Source organism: Pyxicephalus adspersus, chromosome 12 (assembly GCF_032062135.1).
Source record: "Pyxicephalus adspersus chromosome 12, UCB_Pads_2.0, whole genome shotgun sequence".
NCBI lineage: Eukaryota > Metazoa > Chordata > Amphibia > Anura > Pyxicephalidae > Pyxicephalus > Pyxicephalus adspersus.
Window position 1 is genome coordinate 27337256 of NC_092869.1, and position 15171 is coordinate 27352426.

The window sequence follows — 15171 nt, forward strand, 5'->3', positions numbered from 1 at the left end:
AAAATTCCAGTGGCAAATTTCAAATGCATTAATATTGAGCCTGCTATAGACGTTTAATCAAACCTAGACCCCCTTGTATATTAAGTTAACACTATATGTCAGATTAGTATATTAATCTAAGTTCCATGTTGTCTGAACACAAAAGGCCATCCTAGATAGTATGTAAGTCGCCAAAAGAAGATTGATTGACTTGAGCCAATGCAAACAAAAGTCACCCAAAGTGATCTGGGCATTAAAATATTTCTGTATGCCCAAGAAACACAATTTTTTATATATTATAGGAATATGATTATATTGTTATGTAAAAAGACATTTGTAAGTATTGTTGAATTTGCCTCAAACATTAGTCAGTAGTATTGCCTATACTTTCATTGCAGATGACGCCACTTTTAGATGGTGTACCACCCAGCCCTTTTCAGTAACCCCCCACCTGCTTTGGGTGATTACTGAAGAGTTGGGTCACAATACAAGGCCTGTCACCTACCTACAATTTCTTCCCAGAAAATGTCTGGGTTGAACACTGCAGGGTATGAGCACTTTAAATTCCTTTTTTTGTTGCATGCTTCAAGCCTCTGTGAAATGGGTTATGGGTTATGGACTAGCTCCCAGCAGGTGAAGGGGCTTTTAATTAGAACTTTGAACATTGAAATACAAGGACTGCTACAAATGCTAAGCTGTTGTGTTACCACAAGGATGTAGGGGGAAATTGGAGACCAAATGTTATTGTTGCTTCAGGGTCAAAATGTTAAACATTGCTTTTTTCCTACAAAAAAACAAATGTAAATATTTATAAAAGTATTTACTCACTTTTTGATTTCAATGTTTCTGTGGACCAAATCATAAGGTAGGGATTTTGGTTAAGAAAAATGTTTGTAAAGTAGTGTTTCATACAAAGAAACCTTTCATTCTCAATTTTTTGCTGCCTGTGCTGCTGATATCTACAGGAATGAAGTGAAACCGTTAGCTGAAGATCACACAGAACCCAACAGTTTCACTGGTGTCGTCTTCCTGGTTCTCTTCTAAACCCTGTGTTTCCACCCACCATCCCATATGTGTCTACAGTATGTAGAGGGCAGTGGATCAAACAATTGCGTATAGCATGGAGCTAGGAGATTGAAACTTCTGAAAGTGTCAGATTCCAAACAGTGGCGGTTTCACTTAGTTTCTGCAGAAATCAGTGGTGCAAACAAAGGTAGAGGAGGTCACATGTTGAAAATAGAGGGCCTTTGATCCCACACAACTTCTTAATAATGCTCAAGTTAAACTTTCAACAGCTCTAATAAAATCAAAAGGTGAAATTCTGAGTTGGGAGCCTCATCACTCCCTCTAGGCCTAGTCCTACTACATGATAAAGTTACAATTTATTGAGAACTTTTTAATTAAATGGCAATTAACGTACCCGGGGGAACAGTTAAAGGCCCCAGCAATGGGTCATACAAAATAGCACTAAGTGACTTCAAAAGATCCCATTCTTTTCATTTACTGCCTGACCACATTATTACAGAAGCTTGCGGAGCTTGGCAGATTAATGCCCTGGAGCAGAAAATGCTTTCACACAAAAATAATGTCTGTGTGTAGCAAAAACAACAATCAGCAGGGAGTTTATTCCTTCCAAAGCGTAAATCAGCAGTAAGGTGTTTTTCTATATAATAAAAACTAGAAATGAGATCTGAAAATTGCAATAGTAAAAAAGTTATTTAGAAAAAATGGCTCTTTCCTTAGAATGATGAACTAGTAACCTTAAAGCCCTGTTCAATTCAGGTGTTTGGTAGTAATCCAGGTTTAGAAAAACTTCCTTTTATTCCTTTTTTAAAGCAAAATTGTTCTGCTTATTTGCACCCTATTTTCAATGAATTACTGAATCTGTGCTGGCCATATATCTGCATTAAAGTATAACTTCTAGAGAAAAAGTGCAACTAAATGCTTACAAATTAAAAAATTAAAACCAAGCAGGTACTTTATTGTAAAAGGGACAAGTGACGTCTCCTGCAATAAAATAAACGTACGTGCCTGAACACAAAACTTCAGTCACCTGTCTTTACTCCAACATGGACACCGCCATCCCAATCTGGTCCTCTTCGGGTTCCGAATCTTTGGCCGTGGCCTGACTATGGTGCACCCACACAGGAGCTGGATAATTTCTAGCAGCCCAGGGAGAATATTATTATTAATAAATTGTATTTAGATAGCGCCAACATATTGCGCAGCAATGTACATTAAATAGGGGTCGCTAATGACAGACAAATACAGACAGTGACACAGGAGGAGGAGAGGCCCAGAAGAGCTTACAATCTAGGAGGTGGGGGGAAGTATCACACAATAGCAAGGGGGGGGGGGTATGGAATGCCAGGATATTGTTCTTGATGTATTTTTTTGTTTAAAGAAAAGAGAGGGCGAGTAGGTAGGTAAGTATGCTTTTATTTCAGAAAGGACATTGCCTTCTGCAATAAAAATCCTGCCTCCTCACAATTTTTCATTGTGGAACTAGTTCAAACTTTAAAAAAAAAAAAAGAAAAAAAAAGAAAAAAGTGTGTAAATATGTTTTTTTTTCAACCAGCACAGTACATCCCAGTACTGCATCAGGGAGTAACAGCCACAGTCCTTATATCCGCAGCTGCTTGAGAGCTGTACCATGCAGGTTGAAGAGACTATAAACTTAATTAAAGGTATAATGCACAATGCAGCTCGTGTAATGAATGAATCTAGATATATATGAAAGTGTTAGAAAGAAATTAGATTATAAACTTAGATGGGACTGGCACTTCCATGAATATTACTGGGACTCTGTAAAAACTAATATGTCTTAAACTGTAAGTCTACAATCTCATTATACTTCAAATATATGTAAACCGTTTCATATCTAAATATATAAAATCTAGTTCAGCCGCTATCTGAAATTTTAACATTAGATATACATCAACTATTGCAGCTTTGGGGCTTCTTGTGACATCAACTACTCAATAAATTCCTCCCACATCCCAAAAACATGCAGTTAAGGTAATTGGCTTCCCCCCAAAAAAATTGACCGTAGACTACATTAGTGACATATGACTATGGTAGGCACATTAGATTGTGAGCCCCCTTGAGGGACAGTTAGTGTCATGACTTTGGACTTTGTACAGCGCTGCGTAATATGATGGCGCTATATAAATACTGTGTAATAACAATAATAAATAACCTGAGCAACATCACTTGAGAGTTCTTTTCTGTGTTCTCCTCTATGTTGCCCATATATTCCTGCCATTCAGTGCAATTATTATGTAATATATTTATGTTTTTATTAGCATGTTCTTGTTTTCAAGCTATTTTTTTTGGTTTTGTTTCCATTCATTGGTTGCGTAATCGACTGTAAAACTTCTAGTTTATGACTGTGTTCCTACTTTTATGGATGTTTAGCAATAAAGAGCATTGATTATCAGCAGGATTTCCTCAGAGGTATCCTGGAAATGTTTGGTGAGAGTTGCTGAGATTGCAAGGGGAGGAAGTCTGCATTTGTTCCCCCTTCTGGGGTTGCCATGCAGTTATTTGCTGACTAAACCTGTATTTGAAAAAGTGATTTCTTTTCAAAATTGCTGATGTTCCTTACTTCTCGACATTGACTGCTTACAACTGGACCACAGGAGTGGTCATTTACTTTTGTAGTGCACAAACTTCTCTTTACATTAAAAAAAAGCAACAGATTTAGGAGCAACTCTCAACATCCAAAATTCCTAACTTGCATGCCCTTATTTACAAGTGGGTCTAAAATTTCTTTTTAGTGACCAATTGCAGTTTTAGTACTGAGATGTTGGCTGAAACTACCCAAACTCCCATGGCGGGAACAGAGCAGTGTATCTCGTGTTTCTCTCTCCGGAGAACTAAACAGCTGTGTGTACATCAATTGTTTGTGCTTCTGTCACTGGAAGTAGACAAAGAGAAATGTTTCCTCCTGCCTATAGCAGACCTATGACTTCTCTTCTCTTCTAAAAAGATATTATTGCTGCATAATGACAGGACATGCTTTTAAATTTACCTAGGTCTACTTTACTGTTTTACTCCAGGGGCGTAATTTGAAATCAGCGCAATTTACAGAATTTGACAGATGAAACTGATTGTAAGCCTGGTGGGTTTTTATTACTTTGGAAAGGATTTGCTTAAAATAATCTATAGAGTGTGTGCTCATCTGCCTTCAGATCTGCAATTGCTTGGAACATCATCTGGTTCTTAATGCCAGAAGTCAGAAAGGTGCAAACTCATGCTGAGCATTAAATAATTCAGAGCGGCAATTTGTTCTGATTCCCGCTGAATGTGCAGCAGCTATCAGATCCTACAAAGAGATCATGAGCATCAATTATGTTACTCTTGATACCCAGAAAAAAAAAATATTACCAGGCCATATGGTGTGGAATACATTTGTCAAAGAGGCAAAATGCATTAAATTACCATTACCTTTACTTTAATATTATCAGTTGTGATAAAAACACAGCAGTGTGCACAGATAATAAAATGTTAGTGTGTTCAAACCCTCAAACACTAAACATTAGTGTAACCATGTAACTCACACAGCCTGCTTTTTCTTTGTTGGATCACTTGTGCTGGGTGGCTACTTTGCTTTGCCAGTTCTCCCTGGAGGCCAATTGTAACCACCCTTACATACAACCAGGATTTAGACAAAATCACTTTGTGCTCCGAAAGCATAGGCAGCAGTGAAGGAGCCTTATTTAGGCTTCGTCTGATGGCGAGGTTGTGTTGCTGTTAGACTATAATGAATCTTCCTGGTACATATATTTCAAATAGCTGATTTTCTACAAGTGAATATTTGGTAAAAATTTCACCTTTTCCTGTTTTATAAAGAAACCATGAAGTGAATGCAATGAGTGGGTGTCATACTTTAAAAAGCCTAACATTACTTTTGTTGAAGTAAACCTGTCCTGGAAAAAAATCGCTTACACCATTCTGGTGGACAGACTTTCTGTAGTGTCAAACTTGCCTACCTAAACTTGTCTCTTGGACATTCCTTTCATCCAGTAACTGGGTGTTGAAGAAGTAAAGTAGAAAGTAGAAGGTCCCTATGTAAATCAGAATTTTCTTCCTTAAGTTTGAATCCCTCCCTGTAATATTTCCTTTTCTTCCCAATTGGTTCTGAGATAGTCTCGCCAATAATCTGCATGGAGTTTGCAGGTTCTGGCGTGGGTTTCCTCCGGATACTCTGGTTTTCTCCCACATTCCAAAAACATGCACTTAGGTTCGTTGGCTACCCCCCAAAATTGACATTAAACTGTATTAAAGACATATGTGGTAGGGACATTAGACTGTACCCCTTTGAGGGACAGCTAGTGATAGGACTATGGAATTTGTACAGCGCTGGGTAATATGATGGTGCTATATAAATACTGTGTATTAATAATAACAATAATGTGGCTGAATGACTGGGACCTTTCTCAGTGAAGATAGGCTTATAGTTAGTGAAAAGTTTACATTCAAGTTAAAATTGCTCTTCCTCTAAGAATTTTGGACTGCAGCTTAACCCTGCAGCTTTTGAAACTTTTTTGGCGGCATTGGAAATGCTGTTGGGTAATAGAGGGGTTAACTCCTGACACAGCAGATCATTTGAAATCATATACAGCACAGGAAGTCTGCCCTTAGTAGATAATGGGCTTCCTGAGGAAAGGCTTTATGCTAAAATTACTGGTAAGCAGTGGCAAATCCCGCCTGTTGCTAACACTGAAGTCTCCATAAACAACAGATTCAGGAAGGCATATAAGAAGCACCAAGCAGGTTAAGCAACCTACATAAAGCTTACGGACTGCTGGAAGTGCATAAATTTCTCTGTTAGGTTCCAGAGAAACATCAGCTTGTTGAAGTCACGACAGATATTCTGACCCTTGGAGTTTTCAGAAAAGTACTAGCGGACACCATCTCTGTAATACCAGCTGTTAGGTTTCCTCCGTCTGTTTAACATGTACAGTACAGTATAGACTAAAAAACATAAAAGTACTGGTAAAAATTTTGTCACAAAACCATGTATCTGTTTTCTTTTGTTCACCCACCTCCTATGTTCAATGCCCACACAAACATCTTGTGCAGAGCAAATCCTTTTCCTGCTGCTTGACCCTTTGCTCTGTCAGACCGTAATTGGGTCAATTTGTCCTCCAAGTGCAGTGCTCAACCCAGAATTTTTTTTAAGCCAGGTGGGAAGAAATTGTAGGTGGGTGGCAGCTCCTGTGTTGTGACCCAACACTCATCTGTTACCACTCAAAAACAGCCGATTGGTGCACCCAGCTAAAAAGGGCTGGGGAGAACTAAGGTACTTGCATTGTGTTGCAGTGGTGCAGGGTCGACTACAGGTTCTATAGAGATGATTAGGAGAGCAGATCGCTCATAAATTCAGCTCTGCACAACCTGTGTGGTGTTTGCATGTTGCACGGAGAAATGGACAGAGTGAGTACCTGGTCTAAATAAGAAAAGGTGGAAGATCTCCTCTATATTTCAGAGGACTACTGTTTCCTTTTTTCTTGTAAGCAAGAAGCAACAAATGCTGTTCTTTATTTGTAGCTAACAACTCTAGCAGTAAAATCTTCATCTATAAGTTTCTTGTGATTGTCAGCTAAGATTCAGAGCAGCATTCGATCGCTGCTTCAAAACATGACAAGACATGACTATACAAGCTGTTACACAGGCACACCAGGATTTATGTAATAGCTATCTGAGTCAGGTTTTATCTCTGGACGTAGATGTTGACCTGAGTAATACTTGAACAGGGATGGCCTTGTCTGTGTGGGATTCATTGTGATATCTGAGAAGGATATTACAATTATGGTGTCATCAGAGCAATAGGTGAGAAAATAAATCTCCCAATGCGGAAACCTGTTCTAGGGTTAACCATTTGGGTAAAACATTTAGTTACTTTGGAGAGGTTTCCTCATTATCTGTGTTGGGTCTTTAGGACGGTAAGGTCCAGAAAGCAAAAGAAAAAGATTCCTGGGAAAAAAATATGCTGCCCTTTCCAGTTCTGATCACAAAGTCAAAAGTCTCTAGGCCTTTGGTCACAGAAAAGCCCAGTCTTGCCAATCATCCTGCCTATTTAGCACGGATCACATTGTCAAAGACCTAGGTTTTTACAAGCATATTAGAGGAACCTTGGAATAATCCAAACAGAAACTGGACTTTGGAACCTCTGCCCAAAAACAAAAGCTAAAGGACGTTACCAGCATTGTTTGAGGTCTTTCCTGCTGACAATTTTTACACAATATATTTACTCACCATTCCTATGTATTGCAGTTTATTTCTGTATGGAGACGACCATCTTGGTAATGGCAGGGCTTTACTTTCACACGAGTACCTCCTACACAGATACCTCCGTTACAATCAAAAGTAGTACCATCACCAAATCTCCTGAGACTATCAACCAGAGCTAAAAAGCCTTAGGTTACGGACAGGTCAGATTTTTGTTGCAGAAAATGATCTTTTCTGGTGACCGATAACTAAATGAGCACAGTACACCCAGAGCCCATTCTGTTTTATTGAGAGGGGAGGACAAGGACAAGTGAGCAGCAGTGTGCTGTGCTCTCCTCCATTGACTTGGATAGCGGTTGTTTCCCATAGTCATTAATGAATCTTCTGTGGAGGATTGATGAATGATGCTGGGCAACTACTTTACCCATGTCAGATTCTCACCTGAAATGAGTACGACCTTTCATCTTGGGCAATGAATATTTTAATGTAAATGGCCTTAGATAGATATTATTAATAAACAGGCATAATAAATAAATAGGCATAATTACCAATTTTAAAATATGACAAAATGACAAAACAGATATTTGCTTCCAGAGTTCACATCCACGTTACCTTTCTGTAAAGCATCAACTTTTCTGGCCAGAAGGGTATTGTAGCACTGTGGGACTATTTGTGCCAAACTTTACTTTACTGAATTCAATTGCTAGAAATCCAATCTGCTAGTCTTGTTTCCTAGAAAGCAAAGTAATGTAAGCTTTAAATGTAGTGGTGTTTTTGCCTTTCTGATCTTGGGAATCGAGACCTGGGGTGGCAGTTTTTGCAAAAACAAAGTTTCACATCAGGTTTAAGTGGGCTAATTTAGATGTCTTTACCATTTTACTTGTGAATTGCTTACCAATTGAAGCTGTAGGTATGAAAGTCAAGTCATATGTAATGACTCCATTGAATCTCCTAAAGCCTCTGGTAGTCTGTAGAGAGCAGATCACTACATTCCATCTGTAGCAGCAGAACAAAAGCCTGGATCACGTGTACCTCTGGGCTGCTGGGCTGTTAGAAAAGATAAGGCCAGAATATCACAGAGCTCAGTGTTATTGAGCATAACATTTTACAACCAGCAAAACTACAGATACAGTGCTCTTTATTTTGTATTGTAAATTGGTCTTTTCTGCTTGAATAGTCTGTAATATTTAAAGCCCAGCTAAACCCCAAATTGATCAAGGAAATTTGTTAAAGCAATTATGTTAATGTAAATTATATGTAATTGCTTTAAAAATTATTTTACAAACTCAAAAACACAGCCAGGATCTCACCTGCCGTTGAGTTACCTGTTTTTTACAATTGCTCACTGCCTTTGACTACATGTTGACACAAGGTTTTCACTGCAATGGAGGAAATGTGAAATTTGTAAACTAATTATCCTCTTTCTGTGTCACATCTACCCATCACTTGAATTCAGATATGGAAGAACATAACAGTATTTTAGTGTGCAAGCACATTTCGCCTGAACCTGATATGCAAGGGTAGCCTGAACCTGATATGCTGAAAACCACTTAACTTTTATACAATTTTTGTATTCACCTACCAATCTATTAGGGCTTAAAAGCAGCAGTTCATCTAAACCCAAGACCCTAATTTTAACCTAGGAATCTTAATAACTCTTTCTATCTGGAGTCACAAGCTTGTACTGTATCTACAGAGGAGCAGTGTTGTCACCCTTGGTACCTTTCATATTACATACCTGATTTTGGATCCATTGACACCATAATAAAGCGTACCTAAACTCAGAACTTTTACTTTACATAAAAGGGTAGACAACCCTTTTATTTAAAGTAAAAATTTTGTTTCTTACAGTTCTTTTTTAAGTTAAACATCGCCCCCTTAATTTTTGGTCGCCTAGGCCAGGGGTCTGCAACCTGCGATTGCCGCATGCGGCTCTTCAGCCTCCTTGTTGTGGCTCCCTTCGGCTGCCGCGGGGAGATCTCTGATGGGGGATCCCCTTCCTCCCAAGACACTGCGGAGGAGGGGGATTCCCTATCCGGTGTTCTAATGAAAAAAATCTACCAGTGAAATAAATCTACCACGGGGCGTGTACAAATGGGTGTGTACAATGACATCCCCCTCCTTTGAACCCCAATTCCTCTGGAATGGGGAGATGTACAAAACCAAAAATGTAGGTGCAAGTGGGGGACACCTGTGACTAACACCCCCTAAAATTTAATTGTTAGGCTATCATCAGAACAAACAACTCTGCCCATCAAAAAAATCTACCGTTACACATTGCTGAAGGCACCTGAACCCCAATTTCTCTGGAACAGGAAGGGGGTACAGGTGAACAAAATTAGAGGTGCAAGTGGGGGACACCTGTGGCTAACACCTCCTAAAAACTCCACCCATCAAAAAATACCTACCCTGTTACACATTGTTGGAGGCTTCTAGCACCTAAACCCCAATTTATCTGGAAACGGGGGTACAGGTGAAAAAAATTTGAGGTGCAAGTACGGGACACCTGTGGCTAACACCTCCTAATAATTCATAAAAACTCTGCCTATCAAAAAAATCTACCCTGTTACACATTGCTGGAAGCATCTAGCATCTGAACCCCATTTTCTCTGGAACGGGGGGGGGAGGCGGTACAGGTGACCAAAATAGAGGTGCAAGTGGCGGACACCTGTGGCTAACACCACCTACAATTGAATCGCTAAGGCATCGTCAGAAAATAAAGAACTCTGCCCATCAAAAACATCTACCCCGTTACGTTAGAAGCCTCCAGCTTCTAATGTAACAGGATGATACGTTAGAAGCTCGAGGCTTCTAGGGGCATAGTTCAGTGTTTAATTTATTTCAAAGTAGGCCTACACATGCACACTTGTTGTAACAGGTAAAATTAAAAAAATATTAAAACTTTTAAAAGTTTATAAACTGTGTTGTGTTTTGCGGCTCCAGACTATTATCTTTAGTGGAAGAGGAGGCAAAATGGCTCTTTTGATAGTAAAGGTTGCTGACCCCTGGCCTAGGCGATCAAGAATTAATGAGAGCACAGAGCCTCCATACGCAGAAGGAGCCTTTTCATCAATAGGGAAAAAAATTTGCTGATCCCACTCATGCGCATTGAGAAGTTTTTCACCTATCTATGTCACCCGATCTCACGCCTGCTCAGTGCGAGTTTAGCTGAGGTAGGACAAAGAACACAGAAGAGAGGAGAAGATTGTGGCCCCTGGGGAATGCCGGGATGACACAGGACCCAATGGAAGAAACCTCCCGCCGACTAATAGACTTATCTGTGGGGTTGTGTGAATTTTTTTTTCCTGTTTCGGGTTTACTTGGCTTTTAAAGTGTTTTCTCGTCTCTAGTGAAAATCTGACAGCTTTTCCTCCTCCAATGGAAAATTAATCAAGTACTGATTGGGAATGACCACTGTGCATTCCTTTAAAAGAGAGCACAACGCCCCCCCCCCTTTGTTCATAGAAAAAAACGGCACTGTGTATGTAGCCCATGTGTTCATTCATCACTGGAAATGAACAGAAGATTTTGCAGTACAGGCAGATGTTGCATTTGATTTATGTATAAACTCTCGATCATCTTGATGGGCCAGGCCGGCTTTATGTAAATCCAGCACAGGCACGTTGGAGTTTATTCAATTCCGGCAAGTGCAAGGGAAGCCAAGATTGCTGGGTTTTCCTGACAACCAACACGTGCAGCACAGCATTTTAATGCTGAGTGGCGATCAGGCAGAGAAGAATGGTTATTGCAAAAGGGATATTGCCTACCTCTTTCTGCAATAAACACCTGCCTGATAAAAGATTTTTCACTTTAGATAACAATGACATATAACTGTTACATGCAAATGTTGAAAAAAGGCCACATCAGTAAACCTGCTCAAATATGTTTTCCATGTCCCCTATACCCAGGGGACCAGTGGTCCCCATGGTACCAGTACAAAAAGTCTGTGTATCCAAGAAAGAAATAATCAAGTTTCCAATCAGGGTTAGGTAACCCTTTACGGTGTGAACAAGACATGACACATGTTTGAACAGTCTTTGGAAGCCTTGACATTTTAAATAAATCTGGGTATCCCAATAACAAGAGGAGGGTGCAAGAAGAACCCAATAACTATATATGTCTGCTTTTGTTCATGTTTGCAACTTTGAAGTCTCATTCTGAACGCATCCTGTTGGCTCTTTTGCTGCTGGCGGTTAAGTACTCCCCATTGATGTTTACAGAGAAATCAGTCTGGCACACATGCCAAGACACTGGCTGCTGCTAGTGCCAAAAGTATTATAAATTGGGGAAGTAACCCAGCAGATTACAAGAAATTTGTGCTATTTGTGGCATTCATCACATCACCATGTAAAAGCAGAGAACAGTCTACCTAAAAATCACTGTCATTCCAGATGGCCTTTTTGATGGCAAACGCCATGTTAATCAATTACATACAAGCAAACTGATTTGTAGAAATTGTGGATGACTGTTTTATTGTAAATGGTCATTTTCAAGGCCTTTTTGCATTGCCCTGCAATTAGTAACAAGGGCTTTGGCCTTGGTATAAATGCACTTTCACTATTAGTTTTACATTTATCCTTTTAGCCTTTAAATATAAGGCAACGTACACATGTGCAATTGTTCTTGTCCGATAATCGGCTCAGGACTGGTATCTGGCAATAATCTTAAGCGTGTACAGCGCTTGTCATCCATCATCCGAACGACTGTCCTGGTGGATCCACGGATGATGGACCACGAACAATCATAATGGAAGTAAAGGGGAGAGCGCGCAGCAGGGTGCTGCTCCGTCGTTCTCCCTATTGCTATTGTTCAAAGTAGGACTTTGCTTCCACTTTAAATCCCTGGTCCATATAATATCTACTGCGCCGCCCTTGTGATATATAGGTATTTAACTGAAGCATTTCTGGGTTGTAACTCTTTCAGAGCTTACCTGCTTAACTTGAACACCATATTCGTACTGCTTCCTTTAGTGATAAGCAGCCAGGATAATTACAGGACACCTTGCCTTAGCAACTTGCATATTCCAAAAGAAAAAAAAAACGCATTTATCTTTTAAACTCTGCAGCACTGCACCAGATATGTGTTTGCAGAGTTTTCCATTATTATTTGGCTTCTGTGCTGCATGGGGAAAGGGAAAGCATGCTCTTACAACCTCATTAACACGCAATGTATTCATAAAAAGACAGGCAAAAACAATAACATAGTAAAACTATACATTTCTATAAATATATACACTTGTGTATGAATAATACTAAGAGTAATTTTATAATGATCTTCATACACTATTTATACCTTTTTTTGTATGAGGGGAAATTATTTATTCACATTTGTATAAAATGTGTGCAGTACAGAAAGATGGTAATATTAAAATATCTTAATTTATCAGGAACAACAGTCTAGAATGTGTGCCAGATATATGTACCATGTGAGTACACACATTGGATACCAATAATGCTGACTAAACTGGACACCAATAAAAAAAAATAAAATAAAATACACAAAGTCTTAACCTTTTCTTTTACTATCCAAAATGGAAAAATAAGCTGGCTTTAGATATACTTGAAGTATACTTTGTATTTGTTATATTGATTTGATACCCATTGAAATAAAAAGAATGACAATAAATTGTCTATTTTTGTTTTTCAGTTTTAATCGTGGAAATGGTGGAAAATGGTGATCTCAGTAACAAGGTTCTAAAAATCACAGACTTTGGCCTGGCAAGAGAATGGCACAGAACAACGAAGATGAGTGCTGCCGGCACTTATGCCTGGATGGCACCAGAGGTTATTCGCTCTTCTATGTTCTCTAAGGGCAGCGATGTGTGGAGGTATGGTCATTTTTCATCTTCTGTGCTTTCCTATAACCAAATATTTTCTACATTGAATTGTAATTTATTACCATAATTTGACAGATGCAGCAACTTTGGACTAGCAGAAAGATGCTACCGCAGTAGAGCTTTAGCCTTCAGCTTGGTATCCATTGTAAAATTTTGTCAATGATCATCTCTCATGAAAATCATCGGTACATCAGTTAGCAATCCACTGTGCCAGATGACTTAGGCTAGGTACACATGTGCAATGGTTCTAGTCCGAATGGACTCAGGGCTGATATCGGACGAGAATTTTGCTTGTGTACAGGGCTCATCGTCCATCGTCCAAACGACCATCCTGGCGGATCCACGGATGATGGTTGACGAACTATCGCAATGGAAGTGAAGGAGGAGAAAGAGCAGCAGGATGTCGCTCTGTCATTCTCCCCCTCCCCTCTCCATAGAGCAGAACTTTGTTGTATGTACAGCACTCGTTGCAGCTGTTGGAAAGGATCGTGAAAAATCCTTTCCAAAAACAATTATTGCACGTGTGTAAATAGCCTAAACGACAGACTGCCACTGTGCGTTATTGTTTACTATGAGCTGGATGTAGTGGTTGTAGTTTTCTTCATATCAGTGGTGTCTCTCCAGTGTTTGTTTCTTCTAGAATAACGAATTTTAGTGACAATTACTAAATTTCTGCTTGTATCTTTAATTTAATCGAGCAAGTGTAAACTTTGACTAATTACTTAGTTATCAAAATTAAACTTGGGACTTTTGAAATTCCTTCTGGTGAAGAACACAATGGAACTTTTTATCCCTATACCTACATACTTGTGAGCAAGAATCTAATGCCCTTGAAAGCTGCCTGTAGGACCAGACTGACAGCAATCGTCAGCTAAGTAAGGAATTTGTAACCTGTGATTTTTAATTAGGAAATAGGACAGGTCAGCATGATCCTGCTGTGGCTGAACAAAGTTTTTTTTTTTTTGGTTTCAGATTTATTTTACCAACAGCTGGTTAGTGTGTTTCCCTGGTCAGATCAGTGTAGTACAGTGTTGAACCTAGAATTTTTTTTTAAGCTCAGTAGGAAGAAATTGTAGGTGGGCGGCAGCCCCTGTATTGTGAACCAACTCTTCAGTAACCACTCAAAAACAGCCGGGTGGTGCACCCGCCTAAAAGGGGATGGGGGAGAACAGTGCATTAGCATTTGTCACCAGGACCCTTCTACATTTGGGTACAAAACGCAAGTTTAATGCCGACCCTTTTGAATGCCACATTTACTAGGATCCTTGTTCAAAAACGACAAACACGTTATGTCCAATCATGAGACCTTTTTTTAGAGAGGTGCCTTAAACTCTATTTACGTTTTTAGTTATGACCTTTAAAATCTATAAGTATAATTTTGACAGCAAACAAACATTGCTGTTCCTTAACAGTTCTGATGGTAACACCATATCTATAGCTTGTGGTTCTTCTTATCTAAACTTCCACACCTACATGCTTTATGAATTGTTGTTCAGTGCAGAACTCTTCCAAACACTGAAGGAGAAATGTGAGTGGGTGGACTTAGGTGTGTTTACTGGAATGGGCAGAGCTGAGATTCTCATGAATAGTATTAGATGTACCTCTGCCAGGATCATGGGAAATTATCCACATGGAATATATCTCTGAATAACTTCTTCAAACGGTGATAAAAATACATTTTGTGTGAAGCATATTCTGATGATGACATTTTATCATTAAGGACTCTAGAAAAACTGTATATACATTTAGTTGGTAATAAATGTGCAAATATGAAACCTGTTAATATACTTTTTAAAGAGTATAATCTAAAATGGACATAGGAAACACTGAAATACAGTGTTAAGGGAGTTGAAATAATAGTTGGATAAAGAGAACCCCAATAATGTTTAGATGTATGTGTTGTTTGAGCATGCCTGGTCTCATCCGTAGAAGGAGCAGCCAGAAGTCCCCTGGCATGGGTTGTCTACCCTTTTATATAAAATAGAAATTTTAGAAAAGGTCCCCTTTAACTTCTTGAACTAGTTTTAATTTAGCTGTTATGATGCTGGCTTAGGCTTCATACAGATGCATAATAATTGTCACTGAAAACTATCTTTAGTGAGTGTTTCTGGCGACGGTAG

At 39.2% G+C, this 15171-nt stretch overlaps 1 protein-coding gene across 2 annotated transcripts in view; it reads left to right on the plus strand.

Moving 5' to 3' along the window:
* MAP3K9 (mitogen-activated protein kinase kinase kinase 9) overlaps positions 1-15171 on the plus strand; it is a 58421-nt gene that overhangs the window by 16367 nt on the left and 26883 nt on the right. For both annotated transcript variants that reach the window (XR_011923106.1, XM_072428848.1), the window contains exon 3: positions 12862-13042. Coding sequence is in view for 1 of the 2 variants with exons in the window: in XM_072428848.1 (XP_072284949.1) it covers positions 12862-13042 (181 nt within the window). In the remaining variant the exon portion in view is untranslated. The remainder of the gene's footprint in view (positions 1-12861; positions 13043-15171) is intronic.